This window comes from Ambystoma mexicanum, chromosome 12 (genome assembly GCF_040938575.1).
Source record: "Ambystoma mexicanum isolate Mex_15411 chromosome 12, UKY_AmexF1_1, whole genome shotgun sequence".
Classification (NCBI taxonomy): Eukaryota; Metazoa; Chordata; class Amphibia; order Caudata; family Ambystomatidae; genus Ambystoma; species Ambystoma mexicanum.
In genome coordinates, this window is record NC_090936.1 from 888,280,612 (window position 1) to 888,301,290 (window position 20,679).

At 50.8% G+C, this 20,679-nt stretch overlaps 1 protein-coding gene across 5 annotated transcripts in view; it reads right to left on the reverse strand.

Annotated features, from left to right (window-relative positions):
- Positions 1–20,679, reverse strand: part of OSBPL8 (oxysterol binding protein like 8) — a 2,810,514-nt gene that overhangs the window by 255,119 nt on the left and 2,534,716 nt on the right. For all 5 annotated transcript variants that reach the window (XM_069629380.1, XM_069629377.1, XM_069629378.1 and 2 more), the window contains one exon: positions 11,150–11,237. In XM_069629380.1, coding sequence (XP_069485481.1) covers positions 11,150–11,237 — 88 coding nt within the window. The remainder of the gene's footprint in view (positions 1–11,149; positions 11,238–20,679) is intronic.

Genomic DNA, 20,679 nt, shown 5'->3' on the forward strand with positions numbered 1-20,679 from the left:
AGGTCTGGGTGAGGATGCCGTAGAACTGGAGCAGAAGTGAATTTTTTCTTACGTTCTTGAAAGGCCTTCTCTGCTTCTTTGGTGCAATGGAACTTTTTATTGTTTTTTCTCAATAGCGATGTACTATTTGGGAAAAATCTAGTTTGCAAAGCCCAACATACTCTGGATTCCTTTAAATGAAGTTGGTGACGGCCAGTTAAGAATGACATCTACCTTGTGCCTATCCATTCTGATACTTTTTGGTGTGAGGATAAAACTGAGGAACTCCACTTCGGTGACATGAAAAGAGCATTTTTCAAGTTTAGCATACAGTTTATGTTGGCAGAGTTTAGTAAGGACGGAGCGGACATGCCAGACATGGTCTTCTTTTGTAGCAGAATAGACTAAGATGTCATCAATGTAAACCAGGACGCAAACGTCGATTAACTCCGGCAAAACATCATTCATAAAGTACTGGAATGCAGCAGGAGCGTTGCAAAGTCCGAAAGGCATTACCTGGTATTCATACAAGCCGTATTTGGTACGAAAGGCGGTTTTCCATTCGTCTGCTTTCTTCACTCGAACAAGATGTTACGACCCCCTAAGGTCCAGTTGGGTATAGATTTGGGCGTCTTTGACTTGATCCGATAATTCGGGAATAAGGGGCAATGGATAACGTTTCTTTACTGTGATCTGGTTTAATGCGCGATAGTCGATGCAAGTCCTCAAATCTCCTTCCTTCTTTGGTACGAAGAATAAGGTACTGGCTGCCGGTGATTTAGATGGGCGGATTAATCCATTTGCCAGGTACTGATCAAGATAAGATTTCAAATGGAGGTTTTCTGGTTCAGTAAGTGCATAGATTTGACCACAAGGAATTTGCGCACCAGGTATGAGGTCGGTCTGACAATCGTAGGGCATGTGCGGTGGTAGAGTATTGGCTTGTTCTTTCTGGAACACGTCTTGAAAATCTTGGTATTCATTTGGTAGAGTACTAGTCACACCCTAGTACTATCGCCGCCGTACTGGGAGTAGCAGATGTACATAAGTCTGTTTTCCCCTTTTCTTGGTAATAACAGGTGCGAGCACAATCATCGGAAAAGGCCAACTTCTTGGCACGCCAATCTATTAGAGGGTTGTGAGCTACCAACCATGTCATCCCTAAGATTAGTCGAAACTGAGGAGCTTTGATGAGATCGAATGCAATGATTCTCGGTGTGCATCCTGGCACAGTAGGGTTAGTGCTGCTGTGCATTGGGTTACTGGTCCAGAAACTATTTCTGTCCCATCAACAGTAGTAACTTTTTCAGTAGTCGACTTAGAGCATAATTCCAAACTGCTCCGCTGTCTATGTATGCTTCGACAGCATGCATCCGAGTCGGTTGTCGGTGATTGATCAAAAATACTGGTAATGCAAAGTGGGAGGTCTGTGGCTCATCCTTCTCGCTCGACAAGCGGACCTCTACGCTTGCCAGGCTTGGTAGTTTTCGGACTCCTTGTTATTATTTTCCTTCTCTGTGGCTCCACCAGTTCTCCTTGGTGGATTCACTGGACATTCTTTGAGGAAGTGGCCTGATTTTCAGCAATAAAAGCATAATTGCTGTTGCCTTCTCTTGTCTCTTTCAGTTTTAGTTAGAGGGGGCCGTACACCTCCGATTCGCATGGGTACTACCGTGTTTTCCAATGTACGTGGAACATTATCCTTTGACCGGACATACACAGCTCGAGTGTCTAACCTTATCCCGTCCGCTTTTCAGTCTTGTAATCTGTGATCCAATTGCACCACAAGGTTGATGAATTCTTTACAGTCTTTAGGTGGGTTAACCACTTGAGCAAGGACATCCTTTAGTTTCCCTCGTAGACCCCGATGAAAGTGTGGTCCTTTTTTTCCTCAGGCCACCCAGCTTCAACGACTAGTCTGTTAAATGTTGCTATATATGTAAGCAAGTCTTGACTTCCTTGACTGAGTGACAAAAGTTTGTTGTCTAATGCTTGGCCTTGGCCATGTAACAACGGGTTGTCCTGACTTACCAATGGTACCGACCAATCCGCAGCACTGCCACTCAGATATGACAAGACAAAAGCAACCCACGCTTGGTCGTTAGGAAAAGCCCCAGGTCTGCAAAGGAAATGAAGACGACACTGGTTCATGAACGTTGCGCATTTTTTGGGGTCCCCTGTAAATCGTTCAGGTGGAGCTAAAGGAACTGCCCCAGGAAGGGTTATTTGTACTGGATTGGTGGAAGAAGTTGGTACAGGTGCTGGTGGAATGTTACCAGGCAATGGGGTCTGTCTTGCCTGTGATTGGAGCAATTGTCTACTTATTTCGTCGTTACGATCCTTATTAACAATCAAATTCCTCCTAAGAGCATTGGTTTCTTGCCTGGCTGAATGTACTTCAGCGCGTAATTGTCCCAACAACTGTCGAGGCCTGCCACACCCAAAGTAGTCCAGGTAAAGTAGTCCCAGGCCTGCCACACTCAAAAGACTAGACAGCATAGCTCAGTTACTTGTAACTGAGCTATGTGTGTTCCTCCATGTTGGCTGAACCACCCCCCCCCCAGTTAAATAGTCCCAAGTAAGGGGGGGCGCTGTTGCGCCGAAGCAAGATGGCTGCCTAGGTGTTGTGCTCCGGACGGGGAGACCAAAGAACCTTCCCGTTCAGGCCGCAACCGCCTGAAATTGACGGCGCATCCCTATAACCCTATCCTCTGTGGCCCTGGGAGGTTTCGTGGAGAAACGCGCCCCCAGCGCTGAGTTGTGTTCCCCCGGTCCCTGCTGGGACTCCTTCTGCCCGATCTCCCCGTCTGCCGCTCCGTGGACTGCGGCCCTCCCAGCCACTTGGGGGCACAGCGTTGCGGCCTACTGCAGGAGAGGGGCCTGCGGAGCCAGACTCTGTTCTTCCTGCCCTCCCGACGGCTGCCTCACCCTGTTGGCCCGCCATAACTACTGCAGATGCGACCTCCGTTGACACCAGCGACGCCTGTACTGAGAGATTACCGGCACGGCTGACCCGCCGTCTGCGGCTCTGCGCCTACCCGCAGAGCATCTTCCTCCCTGCCACCCCTCCCGCAGGCGCTCCGGTTCAGGCCTGCTATCAGGTAGGGGACAAGGGGGGTTGAGTGGGTCTGCCTCCAGCGGGCCTTGGCCCCCTTCATCGGCTCCCCCCGGTTGGACTACGGCCCCTCGGCCGACCCAGTGCCACACGTGCGTGTGTTTGAACACCTGGGGGAGTACCCATAGCCTGTCTGTGTTTTTTGGACTCGACCCGGCTCATAATACGCGCCATCAATGCTCCCTGCTACTGGCATACTAATCATCCTTGCCCTGCTGGGGATTTCAAATTTTGGCGGGGAGGCATATATATGAACTTCTCTACTGCACGCTCCCACCCCCTGTGATGTGAACGGCCAGCTGCATCGTCCACGCAGTGGCTCACAGCTGAATCTGGGTTTGATTACTGGACATCACCACCCATGGAATCGCTTGCAGGGGTTCAGTACAGCTGAGGGAACACTGCTGTTCCGCAGATCCACACGCTCCTGGCTGGGGTTAGGCCATCCCTTGCCTCCAGGATTACCCTGCTTTCAGCGGCCCACAGTGACTGAGAAGATCATTCCCCGTCTCTTATTAGCCTACTTCTCGTGGCCCCGGCCATATCCTCCCGCACTATCATAGAACAACGGTGGCCCGGTGCGTTATCACAGGACAGGCCTTCAGTGGTCCTCGCCTGCCCAGAGAAGATCATCCTGAGCTGCATCCGGAGGGAAACCTGCCACACCTGACAGCTGGCACCTTCGGGGCGCCGGCAAATTAATCTCCACTTGCCATCATGACCAAGGGAGCAGGAGCCGGGAGAAAGCAAAGCTCACTAAATATGTTTACTAAGACACCCTCCAGACCACCGACCGAGCCTCCAGAGGAATTGCCCACCGCCTCGATATCCTCACCCCCAGATGACTCGCAAAAAATGCTGGAATACATGCGCGAAGGCTTCACCATGCTGCATACTAAGTTAGACGATATGAATGGTACCATCTCGTCGATAAAGGCTCATATCAAGAGAACAGATAGCCGGGTCGCTGAAATCGAAACAAGGGTTGGCACTACTGAGGATGACCTGTGCTCCCTCCACGCGGCGGTTACCACTCCCACCAGTCGGGTCCTGGCAGTGGAGAAGAAAAATGACTATCTTGAATCCCGCTCCAGGCGAAATAACCTCCGCATTGTCGGCGTGCCCGAGGACGACATTAGTGAGCCCATGGAGGAATATGTGGAACGAACCCTTTTAACACTACTGGACCACCCTAAACTGTCAGCACAATTTGTGGTGGAAAGGGCGCATCGCTCCCTAACCGCGAAACCCAGACCTGGCGCACCTTCCCGCCCCATCATTGCCAGGATCCTGAATTTTCGTGATCGGGATGTCCTCTTACGAGCGGCCAGAGCTAAGGGGGGAGCTGCTAATTGGGGGGGCAAGGATACACCTATATCCGGACTTTTCTGTGGCTGTGCAGCAGGAGCGTAAATCCTTTATAGCTGTAAAAAGAAGACTCCGAGACTTAGGGGTTAAATACTCTATGCTTTTTCCTGCAAAGCTGGGAATCGAACACTCCAACCAGACGTTCTTTTTCACTATCCCAGAGGAGGCCTCCAAATTTATAGACAAACACATCCCGGGCTGAGCCACTTACTGTCTAGATGGGATGTGCAACTACTCTGCATACTGCTGTGCCTAGGACATGCGGGGGACCCCTGTTGGCGTCTCCCTCTATGATGACACCTTATCATTGAAGTTTATTGGTTGCTGTTTGTTCACGTTGTTCCTTTTATCCTATGCAATTGTGGCCCTGCGTGCCACGCTGACTCATTGTTTCCAGAAGCATTGCTCCCTGACAAGACCCCATCTCGGGTGACTATTCTATGACTACTACCAGACTCCCGAGGGTGGGCCCTTGGACTCCTGTCCCGCCCTTACCACTCGGACTCCACATTTTGCTCCCCAGATGGTATATCGAGACCCATAGCTGCTTCCCTCCAGCTTCACTGGTTTCACTTTCCATTGGCCATGGCCCCTCTATTACCTGTACATGCCTCGAATACTATGGTAAATGCTACATAGATTGCATACTCTCCTCACGCTCTCCCCAGTCTGGTGCGCCACTGCCCGGCAGCTAACAGTCCCCCAGGCGTTGATGCCTAGAAGTTCCTGGTTGATATGGGTTAGTTTGGGTCTCGTCCCTCCGATTGGGGGAGGGATGTGGGTGGGGGGAGAGGAGGTTATTGTTAAAAAAGTCTTGACAGCCACTAGAGGTGCCCCATGCGCCGAGGCAATGCATTTTGAGTACACAGACGGGGCTCCACGCACCGCCGGATCCACTAACTCTCTGTGGCTGGTGCCCCTGTGGCAGGAATACAAGCAGTACCCACACGAGTATGGCGAACACTGACCTGACCTTCATGAGCTGGAATATCCGGGGGTTAGGCAATCACAGAAAGATGAGACAGGTACAGCTGCATGCTGAACTTCATGGGGTGAAAATCCTATGTTTACAGGAAACCCATGCTCGTTCGGAGCAGTGTGAGCGATTTGCGAGTCAATGGGGGCCCCAGAGGTACTATACTAACCATTCTACGCAAAGCCGTGGCACCCTTATACTTTGATACACAAGAGCCTGAAATTCACATGCCACCACTCGCATATCGACCCTCTGGGCAGATACGTATTGATCACGGGCAAACTGCTCCACCAAGAGCTAGCCATCCTGAATATATATGGTCCTAATATTGACGACCCTGAATTCTACCTACAATTAGCTGCCCTGCTTGAAAGTTACCCCATGCATCCAATATTATGGGGGGCGATTTCAATACCATACTAGATGTCACCCTAGATAGGTCAGGCACCAGACCTCGGCAACTTTCCAAGGCAGCCTACACTATCCTTACATCCCTTCCCCGTCTGGCACTTGTGGATGTATGGCGCCTAATGAACCCTGATTCCCGCACATTCTCCTTCTACTCTTCGGTTCACGATTCCCATTCCAGGATAGACAGATGGCTTATAACGGACACACTGGTCAGATCCTTGTCTCACTTGGCTATCCTCCCTAGGACAATTTCGGACCATTCACCGGTACTCATTTCCCTGAACTGGGGTCAGGATGCCGGAAAAGCTAGGCAGTGGAGGCTGGGTCCTTATGCGTTTCTCGACCAGGCCTTCACAGCCGAACTCTAATCCTCCATCGAGGAATTCTTTGAGATCAATACAGACTCAGTAACATCGCACGCTGTCCTGTGGGAATCGTTTAAAGCATATGTGAGGGGGATGGCCATATCCAAGTGCTGCGGCATCCGTAAAAGGAATCCGTTCTGACATTGCTACTAGCGAATCGACCCTGGCCATCCTTGAGTTCCAATATGCCCACGACCACTCCCCAACCACTCTGGCTGCACTGGGTTCCGAACTGGACAGGTTTTGCGACCTCGCCCAGCGAAATGGTTAAATTCCTAGACTCCCCTCAGGCGGTGAGGAAATAAGGAGAGGGTGAACGCAAACGTTGTATGCTCGCCAGGCTATTGCGCCGGGAGTTCGGTGCCCCCCATATCCCTGCGATAGTGAGACCTGATGGCTCACTCGCCACCTCCCCACAGGACATCAACTCCCCGTTTCAGCTGTTCTACACCTCCTTGTACTCTGCTGCCGATGGTCCCCAGGTTCTGGAAATTGATTCCTACTTAGAGGGCATTCCCCTATCAGTACTGTCCACTGAAACCAGCCTTCTCCTGGAGAGACCGTTTACCTCCGAGGAACTTGACGAGGCCATTGCGTCATTGGCATCAGGGAAGGCTCTTGGCCCAGACAAGCTCCCCATGGATTTTTATAAACAATATAAGTCAATTCTGATTCCGCAACTGTTGGCCTTGTGGGAGGAGTCGTGTGAAAAGGGTATACTTCCTCCATCGCTCCGGGAGGCACTGATAACAGTGCTCCCCAAACCGGGTAAGCCCCCTACTCAGTGCGGCTCATACCGACCGTTGTCATTGATTAACAGCGATGTTAAAATATATATGCTAAACTGCTGGACAACCGACTCTCCCCATACATGCCGCACATCATCTACCCCGACCAGGCGGGATTTGTCCCGGGCAGGTCTACATCCCTGAATTTGAGGAGGCTCTTCAATGTAATCAGCAGAATCAGTCCGACCACACAGGCGGTTGCAGCCACCATAGACATGTAGAAGGCATTTGACTCAGTCTCGTGGAGGTATCTATGGCGAGTCCTCGAGAGGTGCGGGTTCGGCCCCAACTTCCGTGCCTGGGTTAGGCTTCTTTACACTGCCCCGTCGGCCAGAGTTCGTACCGAGGACAGATGTTCGACTCCCTTCCAGATATCCAGAGGCACACAACAGGGTTGCCCCTTCTCCCCCCTTATATTCGCTATTGCTATGGAACCCTTTGCGGACATGGTACACCAATCACATTCATATGGGGGCCTACGCACAGTTGGCCAATCCGATGTAGTTTCCCTATATGCAGACGACGCTCTTCTGTACATCCGGTCTCCCGACTCTAACCGCGCCCCCATACTAGCGGATGTGGCTCGCTTTGGGGACTTATCTGGCCTTAAAATAAATTGCTCCAAGTCCACCTTATTCCCACTTACGGATTCCACGCATCCCCCCTCAGATTTGTGTGGATTCAACTGGTCGGCGTCCAGCATCACCTACTTGGGAGTGGTGGTTTCCCGCCACGTGGCCAAGCTTCACGAGGATAATTATCAGACTTACTTAACTAGCCTCGCGGTGAGGGCTTCCAGCTGGTCCAAACTCCCCATTTCACTAGCAGGCAGGATTGGAATACTCAAAATGGTGGTATTACCCCAACTCCTGTACCGATTCACTAACCTCCCTGTGTGGCCTGGGGATGTTTTTTTCAAAACACTGCGCCAGATAAGCAACACCTTTCTGCGGCATTCAGGGCTGTCCACCTTAAACTGTCCACATTGACCGCTCCCAAGGAACTGGGTGGGTTCAACGCTCCAGATTTCATCAGATACTGGGTAGTAGCCCAATCGCAGTTTGCGTCATATTGGTTTAATACCACTGATCCTCCCCCCCCACACGTTTGGCTTGAAAAACTGGCAGTCTCGGACCGCGTGATAGGTTCCTTGATCCTCAAACCGGCACCTCCTGACCCAGACTCAGCGGACCCGGTTGCTGCCACGTCCTTAGCATTGTCCAAACTTTGGACAATGGTTGACACGCCTCACCGTTCCACGGAGACCTGCCATTATGGAACTTTCTTCCCGATGTCCCGCATATCCCACAATCAGTCGTATCCCACTGGGCAGATGCTGGCTTCCTGGCACTCCGAGATGCCTACGAACAGGAGAACTTTATTGATTGGCTAGATCTTCCCTCACCCCTTAGACGCCGCCCTTCAGTGTGGCTACAATACTCCTCACTACGGAAGAATCTCAAATCCAAATTCCCTGATTTTCCTGCCTTACCCCCTGACGAGCCTATAGTGGCGGAACTCTGCTCCTACCTCTCCTTTAGGGGCAAGGTGTCGAGACTGTACTCTTTACTGCAGAATGGGACGGCCCCCTCCTTTACAGGGCTGAGACGCGCATGGGAGGAGGATCCTGGAGTTGAACTCACTGACGAGAGACGGTCCCGAATGTGTGCCCGCACCCACAATGTATCCTATAACACTAAATTTAAATTAATACAATCCAAAGTGCTACACAGATACCATCATACACCAGTAAGGCTACATCGCATGTTCAGAAGAGCTCCTCCCAGCTGCCCCAGGTGTGGCATGGATCGAGCCTCCTACATTCATATGTTATGGCACTGCCCCGTCTTACCCAATTCTGGTTAGACATCTGCTCTACGCTATCGGATATCTTGGAACACACTATAGCCCCCACCCCATTACACTGCCTGTTTCATGATCTCCCACAGCTGCCCCGCAATTCTAAGAAACTTGCAGGTCTAGGCATGCTGTTGGCAGTCCGCTGTATACTGTTGTGCTGGCTCCGTCCTGGGGCCCCTAGCTATGCACAGTGGCTCAGGTCAATTACATGGGTTCATGATACTGAGGAATCCTGGAATGCAATGCAACACTCACACTCGAGGCCAAGAGACATCTGGCGGAAGTTTCGGGACTATATGGCTGCCATGGCCTCACCCACAAACTCTGTCGTGTCCTCCCCTGAGGGCTCCCCATAAATGATGTCTTCCCCTGATACAGTTGTTAATGTCCAGTCTGCTGCCTCATTCTCTGTATACTGTAATTGATGCATGATGTGCTGCTCATTATGTATGTTGCTAGTTCCTTTGACTCTGGCTGGTGCCATGTGGTAATGTGTTGGTTTCCGGTGTGTTGTGAAGACAAATAAAGAAAGGTTAAAAAAAAAAATAGTCCCAATTAAATAGTCCCATTCTAATGTTGGTCTTCATGATGGTTATGAGCCTGGCACGAAAGGCGCCAGGACTGACTCCAAGAGAGTCTTGGATGAGGTTTGAAGCCCTTTGACCTGGCCCTAACTGGAAGGCTGTCTTGCCAGTGAGTGCCAGGGGCAAGGTTCATAACAGATCGTCAGCCACTATATAACTCACCAATCACTTGCCACTACAGAAGAAAATATCTTAACCTGCCTCCTAGCCTATGGGCTAAATTGTTTTTAACAAAGAGGATTAATGTAATTTATGGCAACAGAATTAGGCAGGCATCTACTAAGACAAATGAAGCAGCTATTTTAGGCATGCCCTTCAGATGGATCTTCCTCTTAATCTGAGGATTCTCTTTCAATCTAGAATACTGTCTTAACGAATAAAATGTGACAGTCCAAGCAAACTGAAAAGATGATCATGTGGGATGAAAGGACAAAGAGGTCAGCAAAGTGTCATCTCCTTACCCAACTTGTATTGTAGCAAAGCTTTACCTGTTGGAGGAAAAATGAGCCTCCTTGGTATAAGGAATTTCCATGGCCTTATTCTACACATCTGTGTGTATATCAGAGGCCATCACGCAAGTGTGATTCCTCATGACTATACCCTGAGGTAGAGAGATTGACACTTCTTTTGAAACAGCTTCACAAATAGAAGTTTGGTGTAAAGAAATTACCTTTCCAAAAGGACACACTTCACGATGCTTGTTAAAACTTACAGAGTATGCAGAAAATAAAAGGCCATCGATATAGCAAAATTCACTTGGGCCAAAGCAATGTGGAGCATTCAGATCAGATTTTGTGTTCTTTCCATAGTCCACAATGTCTTTAATAAAAAGTGTATATGTGCTTAACACGGATGGAATCCCTTACTTACTAAAAGGAAAATACATCCAATCAGCATTGCATCAAGTATCGTCCATTCAGTTCTAGCAGTTGTGTATCTATACTCGATTTTCTTAAATTAGAAAAGCGTTTCCTTCCACAGCAAATACTCGCACATCAATTCAAATGTTTTCTACAAGTGGGAGAAAAGAACACAACTGGGCAACAATAGCCAAATGGCAGATTTTTCAGTTTGGCAATTCTTGGTGCCCCCTTATCGAGCAACACATTGGCCTAAGACTTGTGGAACTGATTGAGCTTCCCACAAAGGGGTCTTGTGTGCAGGAGGAAAAAGCTGCAAGTGCAAGGGGACTTGCTACTTGCCTATCCATACATCCGTAATTCTCTGCCACTTGTCCAACACTCACATATGCATTGGCCCCAGCACATAAATGGAGGGAGGGCTGCGGTAAGCCATTTATCACCACTGGTGCTGAGTTTACATTGCAGTGACCTGATGCAAGAGTGTCTCGCTCCTAAAAGAAGGCTGCCTTTGCTCTTGTGGGTTGTTAGTGATTCTTCTGGTTATGCCACCATACAGCCATCAGCAACCCTACATTTGCTAGATCACATGCATCATGGCAACTGTGGGATGACATTTCTATATTTCCTATTTTACAATACATTTTATTGTACAAACAAAGAAAAATGAAAATTGAATTCCCATTTCAAAAACACGCATGTCCCCACCTACGAATGTTAAATTGATTTTAGAACAGTCTGCCTTGATGAATATAATACCGAAGAATTAAAATCTAAGTTTTAAAACAATATCTTTGCAAAAACATCAAGTTCAATTTGACCAATTACATTGATGAAACATACCATTGGAGTCCGGTGTCTGACTTTCGTCTGGATGGCACCATTGTTTTCAAACTGTATTAAATCGTTGAGTGGATCCCATGGTCTAGTACTTAGATAAACAACAAAGAACATAATTAATAGATTTGCTGCAACAGATCCAATAATCACAGGTTCAGCAGATTCTGCTACAGGGATGAGTATCAAGTGGTATACAAGGCAGAATCTCAGGCCAGAAGTCCCATTCAACACTAGTCCCACAGAGCAGCATGTTGAGCATTTTAGAATTCACACTGCAAACCACATGTCTTACTGTCAAGTTCTATAATTAGATTGAAAAAGGAAGAATCTCCTGGGGATCTGCACAATTGGTTAATTGTCCAAATGTTTATTATCTCATTATAAGTGAGGCCCTTCCTGATGACACGTGTTTCGGCGGATTTGCATTTATCAAATCAGGGCGTAGTCCTCTTTCCTTGTTGGTTTGGAATGTTCTTGCTCCGAATAGCATGGGTTAAATCCCATCACAACGTAACTGAGTTGTCTGTTGCACGTGTCGGCTCTCCCCTGGCCAAGGATCACTTATGAGATAAATACAAATTTGGACAACTAACCAATTTGGCGCAGATCTCCAGGAGTTTCTTCCTTTTTCTGTATGATTTGGCGGCTTTGGCTTTTTCTCCGCCTACTCCAGCGAGACGCGACAGACCATATCTAGGCAATACGTACCAAAATATTTGATATACATAAGGACAATGGGTATCTAAAGGTGTCGCCAGCAAGACCAACCTCAAGAAAAACCAAATAGTTTGTTTCTCTATAATTAGATTGTGGGGTCTGTGTTGGTCTGCCATGAAATATCCAGGACATACACCTAATGAAACCGGACACAAATAAAACTGCTGTACGAGTTTTAGACCTGGATGTAATTAAATGTTTCATTCCGCGTTCCGACCATAGAATTAACCACAATGGAAGTGTACATCTAAAAATGATTGCACATATTAACTTGCTGCCACTTTTCTGTTTTTGCATTGTTGTAGAATTCCTTATGACTGTTTGGGCTCGTATGTTTGTGTGACATGTGCAGAGAAGGCAATGTTGAAGAATCTCCGAATAAGATTAGTGGAGTGCCCATTTTGATACCACAACTACCAAAATGTAGCAGCAATGGAACTTTGAAATATCGAACACATTCTTATGATCATTCTCTCTAACACACACATTATCTCTTCCACATTTTATTGAACTCCCATTTTGACATTTTCTCATTCTATAGCCGTCACATTCCAGCTATGCTTCTGGCGTACGGTAAATATCTCACCCATTATCTTAGTCCTACATAATGGGTCTCAATCTGCGTGTACAAAACTTTCAACAATGGAGAAAAAACTCTTAAAACCGGGAGGGTAGCACAGGAGCAATGCATTTGTCTTGGAAGGAAGACAACGCAGAACGTCACAGGTTCGAATCTGTGACCCACGCTCAGAAGCTTGTCTTAGGTATGAAGCAGGAAATAAAAAACAAGCTCAAAAGCTCAAATAAGGAACAAGTTACTTACCTGTAACTGTTGTTCTCCAGCATGGGTCTGGCGTGGATTCACACGCTCATGAATATTCCCTGTCAGGCCGGGAATCCTCGGTATAGAAAAAAATCAGTATCAGTTTCGTTTCTGATCTGTCTTTCTTAGTAGTAACCAATCACTGGTCTCTGGGTCATACTGCCCCCAGTCAATGACGGCCCTCTCCCTAAGCCCCGCCTCTGGCAGCCATCCTCAGATTTGGTAGCACGTAAAGTGGCAGTATGACCAAGTGAAGAGCCGCAGAGGGGTAGGCGGGAGGGTTCACATGTGAATCCATGCCAGACCCATGCTGGAGAACAACAGTTACAGGTAAGTAACTTGTTCCTTCTCCAGCATGGGGTCTGGCATGGATGCACATGCTCATGAATATAAGAATACATAGCAGTATACACATGCACAACCACGGGAGGTGGCAACAGGCTCAACATCAAGCAATACAAAAAAACCCAACATTAAGCATCTCTTACCTCCTCACCAGGCTCACCTTAAGCTAACAGGTTGCGCAACACTGCTTGGCTGACCCTGGACTCCTCCCTGGAGTCCCGATCGACGCAGGAGAATCTGGTGAAGGTGTGAGTCGACCTCCACTTCGCAGCCCTGCAGATGTCGAGCAGGGGCACACCAGATAGGAACGCCGTGGTAGCAGCGATCGCTCTGGTCGAGTGGGCTCTTGGACGGCCGGGCAGCGATCGGTTTGCCAACCGGTGACAGTGCATGATGCAGCCGGAGAGCCATCTGGAAATGGAAGCCTTCGAGAGAGCCTTACCTTGATTCACAGGTCCAAAGTTTACAAACAGCTGTGATGTCTTCCTAAAACTCTTTGTGCGGTCCACGTAGAACTTCAGCACTCTAGCTACATCCAGCGAGTGCAGAGTCCTCTCAGCCGGCGATGAAGGCGACGGGAAGAAAACTGGCAACACCAAGGGTTCGTTGAGGTGGAAGTCCGACGGCACCTTGTGCATGAAGGAGGGGTGCGTCCTCAGCACCACCCTCTTGTCGTGAAAAGTTAAGTATGGTGGCTTGCAAGATAGAGCCTGGATCTCTCCCACTCGTCGTGCAGAGGTGATGGCCATGAGAAAAGCTGTCTTCCACGACAGAAACTTCAACGGTGCCGAATGCATAGGCTCAAATGGGGCTCCCATGAGCCTGGTCAGCACCACGTTGAGCTCCCACGCCGGGGCAGGGGCCTTCACCAGCGGGAATGATCGGAACAATCCTTTCATAAATTCCTTCACCAGCCGATGAGACCACAAGGACGCCCGTCCCGTAGTTCTGGTGTATCGTGAGATGGCGGCCAGATGTATCTTGATGGAAGCGTGAGCTAGTCCAGCCTTGGCCAATGACAGTAGGTACGGCAATACGTGAGGGACCGTAATCCGTAGAGAGTTAATCTTCTGTGCACGGCACCAGACAGAGAACCTCTTCCATTTATGTCCGTAGCACTTGAGAGTTGAGGACGCCCTGGCCTTTGCAAGAACCTCTCTGCAGTCGGCTGGGATGTCGTACCCTCCAAACTCTAGTGCTGCAGGAGCCAGGCCTGCAAGTTCAGTGACTCTGGGTTGTGATGAAGAATGGCGCCTCCTTCTCTGGAGAGAAGATCCATGTCCGTCGGCAGCTTGACTGGTGTGGACGCTGACAAGTCCAGAAGGTCCGGGAACCAGATCTGTCTCGGTCACGCCGGTGCGACGAGGATCATCCTGCACCGGGACCTCTTGAGCTGGTTGATGAGCCGGAGCAGCAACGGCAATGGAGGGAACGCATAAAGAAATAGGCCGTCCCAGGGGAACGAGAAAGCATCGCCCATGCTCCTCGACTGGGGGAACCTGCTGGCGAACCTCCGGCACTTGGTGTTCGTCGCCGTCGCGAAGAGATCGATCTCGGGGTTTCGCCTCATCGTCGGAAGAGTCGATCCACTTGATCCTGGCGTAGTTCCCACTCGTGGCACGAGCGCAGCTCTCTGCTGAGTGAGTCGGCAATGGTGTTTTTTATTCCTGCCAGATGAAAAGGCACCAGAAACATCCCTTGGGCGACGGCCCAATTCCACAGATCCTGGGCTTCCTTGGATAGGGCAGGGGATCTGGTTCCGCCCTGCTTCCGGATGTAGAACATCTTGGTGGTGTTGTCGGTGAAGATCCTCACCACCTTGCCCTTGAGGAACAGAAGAAAAGACCTGAGGGCCCAGAACACTGCGCAGAGCTCCAAGATGTTGATGTGGAGTGACTTCTCCTCCGGGAGCCAAAGGCCTCTCACGTGAAGATCTCCGGAGTGCGCTCCCCAACCTTCCAGGGAAGCATCCGTCATCAGCGTCACCTGGTGAGCTGGGGTCTGAAAGTCCGTGCCCGCCGACAGATGAGAGCGGGTACCCCACCACCGGATCGCCTGACGGAACGTCTCGTTGAGTGGGATCCTGTCCTCGAAGCTGCCCGTCGACTGGACCCAGCGGGCGTCGAGGAACTCTTGTAAGGGGCGCAGGCGCACCAGATAAATGCAGGAGGACATCATCCCGAGGAGGGACTTGATAGATCTTACCCTGGCCATGTCCGTGGCCAGCAGACGCTGCACCTTGCCCAGGATGGTCCTGGTCCTTTCCTCCGACGGCGAGGCCAGCCGTGCCACTGTGTCAAGCTTGGCTCCCAGAAACAGGGCGACTTGCGACGGGACCAGGTGGGATTTTGGAAAGTTGATGGAGAACCCCAGGTGCGTGAGCAGCTGGACGGTCTTCGCAGTGTGCTCCACGGCAAGCTCCCTTGTCCTTGCCCAGATGAGCCAGTCGTACAGGTAGGGGTAGACGTGGATCCCCTGCAGGCGCAGCTGCGCCGCCACCGGTGCGAGGCACTTGGGGAACACCCTCGGTGCCAACTTCAATCCGAACGGGAGGGCCTTGAATTGGTAGTGCCGCCCTTGGACCACGAACCTGAGGAACTTTCGGTGTCTTTTTGGAATGGGGATGTGGAAGTACGCATCCTCCAAGTCCAACGACGACAGGAAATCGCCTTCATCCAGCTGTCCCAGCACGTGCTGGAGGGTGACCATCCGGAACTTCTGTGCCTTGATGTACTTGTTCAGTCGTCGCAGGTCCAGGATGGGGCACCATCCTCCTGTCTTCTTTACGAGGAAGTACCTTGAGTAAACTCCGGAGCCCCGAAGCCTCTTTGGGACGAGCTCGATGGCACCTTTCTTGAGCATCGCCCTTACTTCCAACAGTAGTTGAGGGACGTGATTTTCCTTCCTGGCCATGGGTGGAACACAAGGGCACTTCTTCTGGAACTCGAGGGCGTGCCCTTGGGCCAGGGCATCCAGCACCCAACGGTCGGTGGAGATGGACTCCCACACGCTGACGAACCTCGTCAGCCGGCCTCCCACCGGGGTGCTTTGGCGGGGGCCCGACCACACGGTCGGTTCAATCCTGTTTGGAGGCCGCCTTGCCTCCTTGACCTCCCTGTCGTCGACGACGGGCACCACCTGACTTGCCATGTCCCCTGTACGCCTCCTGAGACGAAGATCTTGCCGCTTGGCGGTACGTCGAGGAGCCACTGTCGGATCCCTTGGAGGCACCTTGTCTGCCTCCGGAGCTCCGAAAGGATGGCCGTCGTCGTTGGAGCACTCCCAGTGCCCGGGCAGTCTCCATGTCTGTCTGGATAGCCTGAAGGGACTCATCAACCGCCTTCCCAAATAGGCTGTTCCCGTCAAAGGGCATGTCCAAAACTTTGGTTTGTACGTCCTGGCGGAAATCCGTCGCCTTGAGCCATCCTCGTCGTCTCAGGCAAACGCTGTTGCCCAACTGACGGAAACCGGTGTCGGCGATGTCCGTTGCCACTGTGATGGCATGGTCCGAAGAAATCTCACCTCCCTGTAAGATTTCAAGGGCCTCAGCCCTTTTGGCGTCCGGAAGGAAGTCCAATACAGGGGCGATTTTGAACCACAACTCCCTGTCGTAGCGGGCTACGATAGCCAGGGCGTTGGCCGCCTTGATAGTCGTCGCTGCGGATGAGATGACCTGTCGTCCCATCTTGTCCAGTTTCCTGCCCTCGCCGTCCAGCGGGGAAGTTGATGTCGAGGCCGATGCCCCCCCAGCTTTCTTCTTTGCTGCCGCCGAAACGACCGAATCCGGGGTAGGTTGCACCCGAAGGCACAAGGGGGCAGTGTCGGGGACCCGGTACTTCTTCTCGTACCGGTCCCTCTTTGCAGGCGCCGTGGCAGGGTTCTTGAGGAGGGCGAGCCCCTCATCCCAGATGTCATCAAGAAGTGGTACGGCGAGGACCGTCTTCCTTTTAGCCTCGCGCCGTTGGTAAAGGAACCCTTCCTCCTTCTTCTCTTCGGGGCAGAGCTGGAAGAGCTCGGATGCCCTGGAAATCCTGGCATGGAAGGATCCAATCTCGTCGGGCGGGGACACCCGAGCAGGGGGCGACGGGGGACACGTCCCGTCGTCGCCTCCGTCGTCATCTGTACCTGTCGTAGCCGTGTCCGTGCCTGTATCATCCCCGTGGGTAGTAGACCGGGGGGAAGGCAGAGCAGGCCGCAGAGGTGGGAGAGGTGGCGGAGGATGCGTCCTCCTCTTCTTATGCGGTGGACTTTCCAAAGGTCCCGGCTCCGGTTCCCCCGTCGGGTCTGGCTCAGGTACCTCCGTCAGGGGGAGGGGCAACCTTGTCCATATCTGCGAGCATAAGGACTGAATCGCTGATAAAATGGCCGCCGAAGAGTCCTGCGGCACCGGAAACGACGGGCGCGAGGGCTCTTGAGGATCCTCGTCGGCAACACCGTCGCTCTTGTCGTCGCCCTCGTCGGGATCCCTCTTGATGGGCTGGGCCTCCTCCACGACTTCGATGAACTCTTCTTCAGAGGTCGTGTCTGTTTCCACGATGGCCACCTGCCCCTCCCCCTCCTTTTCCAACGGGGACTTCGTGGGGGTCTTCTCGATGGGCCTGAAAGATGACTCCCTCCGCAGTGGCAAGGAGACTCTGGATCCTGAGGTCGCCTCCACTGGTGTAGCCTCCACAGGCTGAGCCAGGGCCGCTGCGAAATCCTTAATCAAGGTCTTAGCAGGGTGAATTAAGTCCATAGTCACCTTCTGTATGCCTGGGGCCTTCACCTTGGAGGGAGGGTCCGAGCCTCGCTCCCCCTCTGCCGGAATCTTCGAGATCGACCGGGGCCTCTCCAGAAGCTTCGTCGGGTTCTCGGACTTCCTCTTACCCGAGCCAGAGCGTCGGCTCGTGGTTGATGGCGCCGGGGAGGATGCGCCCTGCTTGGCAGCCAAGGAGCCCAACCGTTCGGCGCTCCCGGTGCCCGCGGACTCGCAGTGCTTGGCCTTTTGTTGGGCCCCCGTCGCCGGGGCGCCCTCTCAGGATTTAGAAGACCGCTCGGACTTCTTTTTCATTTTCTTGCCTGACGGGCTCTTCCCTTCCAGCCAGTTAGCGAGACGGAGGCGACGATCCTTCATGGTCCGCTCCGACATGTTCCCACAAAACGCACAGTCCTTCTCCACGTGCGTCTTGTCCTCATGGAGACAGTAGAGGCATAACGAATCCTCGTCCTCCTTGAACACATTCTGAAGCTGGCATCCAGGGCAGGTCCTGAACAGCTTCCCGGGCGTCGAGCTTCCTTTCTCCTGGGCCATATCCTGGCCATGTCCTGGGTAGGCCTTGGAACTTCTGGAATCCTCCAAAAGCGTAACTCGACGAAATCTTCACCCTTGAGGGGCGTAGAAAACTCCGAAACGGGTCCCCGTTGATCGGATGTAGAAACGGTGGAGCTTGAGGCTCTATTTAACCGAAAAATTATAAAAATCTCCTGAAAAAGCATAAAAACGCAGCAAAAGCTCGAGAGCTACAGCACAAGGACTCCCAACACTTGAACGTGCGGTAAAAATCTGAGGATGGCTGCCAGAGGCGGGGCTTGGGGAGAGGGCAGTCATTGGCTGGGGGCAGTATGACCCAGAGACCAGTGATTGGTTACTACTAAGAAAGACAGATCAGAAATGAAACTGATACTGATTTTTTCTATACCGAGGATTCCCGGCCTGACGACGGGGAATATTCATGAGCATGTGAATCCATGCCAGACCCCATGCTGGAGAACATTAATGTTCCTAACTCACTTCACAGATTTTATATTTGTTGCCATTTATACCTCAAAAATGTGCAGGAATGTAAACCTTGCAAAGATCACACTGCTATTTTAAGGCAGGAGTTTATACTACTACTGCCTGCATGCACTGTACTGCAGTTGGAGGTATTACTATTTTCAATTTTGTGAGAAGAGGATCTTCAAACCATTTTCTCTGGTTTCAGCAGTTTGAAGCAGTTTTCGGTCTCACTCAATGTCTTTTCTTTGTAAAGGTAAGGTTTTATTAAGTTTTATGATGTTCTCTGCAACCTCCGGAACATGCCGGCACTCAACAACAAAATGCAACCCAATCTTATCAAAACATCATTCCCCCCATCCCTTTGTGGTCCCCCCAACCCGGGAGCCTCAGGCATCATAATGCAAGACCACACCATATTTGGCAGTACAAATGAACCATATGTGACTAGACGACCTACTCTAGGGCAGTTCAACACGGTTAAGGGCTCAATCATGTTGGGCACATCAGGGCACTGAAGTCTCTGAACGTAGTTCAATAAAGGGGATTTCAGACAGCCATACATTTCAAAAGGGAGTTCCTCATATTATCTGAGTTTTTCGATGGCTAAAGTGTTCCAGACTTTCTCTAACCACATAATGGTAAAGGGCGGTTCATGTCTCTTCGTTATATGCAAAATAGAGAGTATGGTTGCCAGCAGCAAGTGTGGCACAAACATAAGTTCCACTGCTGTGCATAGCTGCTTTAGCAAATCATAGAGGCCCAAGATGCAGAGTAAGGGGTCTCATGGAATCTCTACACTAATTATATATTTAATTTGGACTTAATTTCCAGCCTTTAGTTTTGTGTTGCCGGGCAGCCCCACAGAAATTGCAATAGGGTACCCTCCACTCCGAAACCTCGCCAACACAGCCCTGAGACAGCAGGCACAACTGATGCAAATGGGTGGGTATTCTATACCATCTTCACAGTATCTTGGCTTGTGTTTCTGCCAGACCCGGTCATAGTGTGGTGTAGATCCATGCAGATATCCTATTCCAGGCCTCCAGGGTTATCTCCCTTTCCAAGCCCCTCCCCTCTCCCACTCTCCCATCCAGCACAGTAGGATCTCCTGCCAGGGACTGAAAGTGAATCTATTACCTCATAGTCTAGATATCAACCGCTTAGCTTCTGCTGGTTCCTGAAAAATTGCATCCAAGGAGTGGTTAGCGCTCTGGTCGCCAATTCTGTAATAGAGGGGTGTAGTACACAGTGTCTAGCTTGCAAATATCAGAAACGGTCACACTTCGTGCACCCCATAGCGTTTTGCACTCCTCTACCGTTCCAAACTTCTCCCTTGTGAAAATATCACCCACCTTGCTTATCTCCATGTCCAGCCACTTCTCAAAGCCTTTGTCAAATGTACCCATGCTGAAGTTATCATTATGAATGAATGGGGTAAAAGGCGACTGGAAGGAGCAAGCCCCGCTGATTTACTTCGTCTCTCCCACACTTCAAGAGTGGCCATAGAAATGGAGTTGACAAAGCCCCTGCGCCCTTTCCCTCCTTGGCAACCACAGTTGCGTCCATAGGTACCGTCCCACCACAGCCTGTTCCATGGCCTCCCAGATTTTCCCAGAATCATTCTGTACCCAATCGACCAACAGTTTAACTTGCGCCGCTTGATAGTAACTAAACTGTTTCGGGAAAGGTAAGCAGCCCTGAGTCGTAGGGGCATACAGTGTGTGCTTTCAGCAGCAGGGCATCACAATCCCATAGCGTGAGCCTAGGGTCAGGGATGGGAACCGACTGAAAAAGGTACAAGAAGCGCAGGAGGACATTCATTTTAATGACACCCATTTTCGCAAACCAGGACAGGTGCTGATAGTGCCATCGGTTCAAATCTTTTTGACC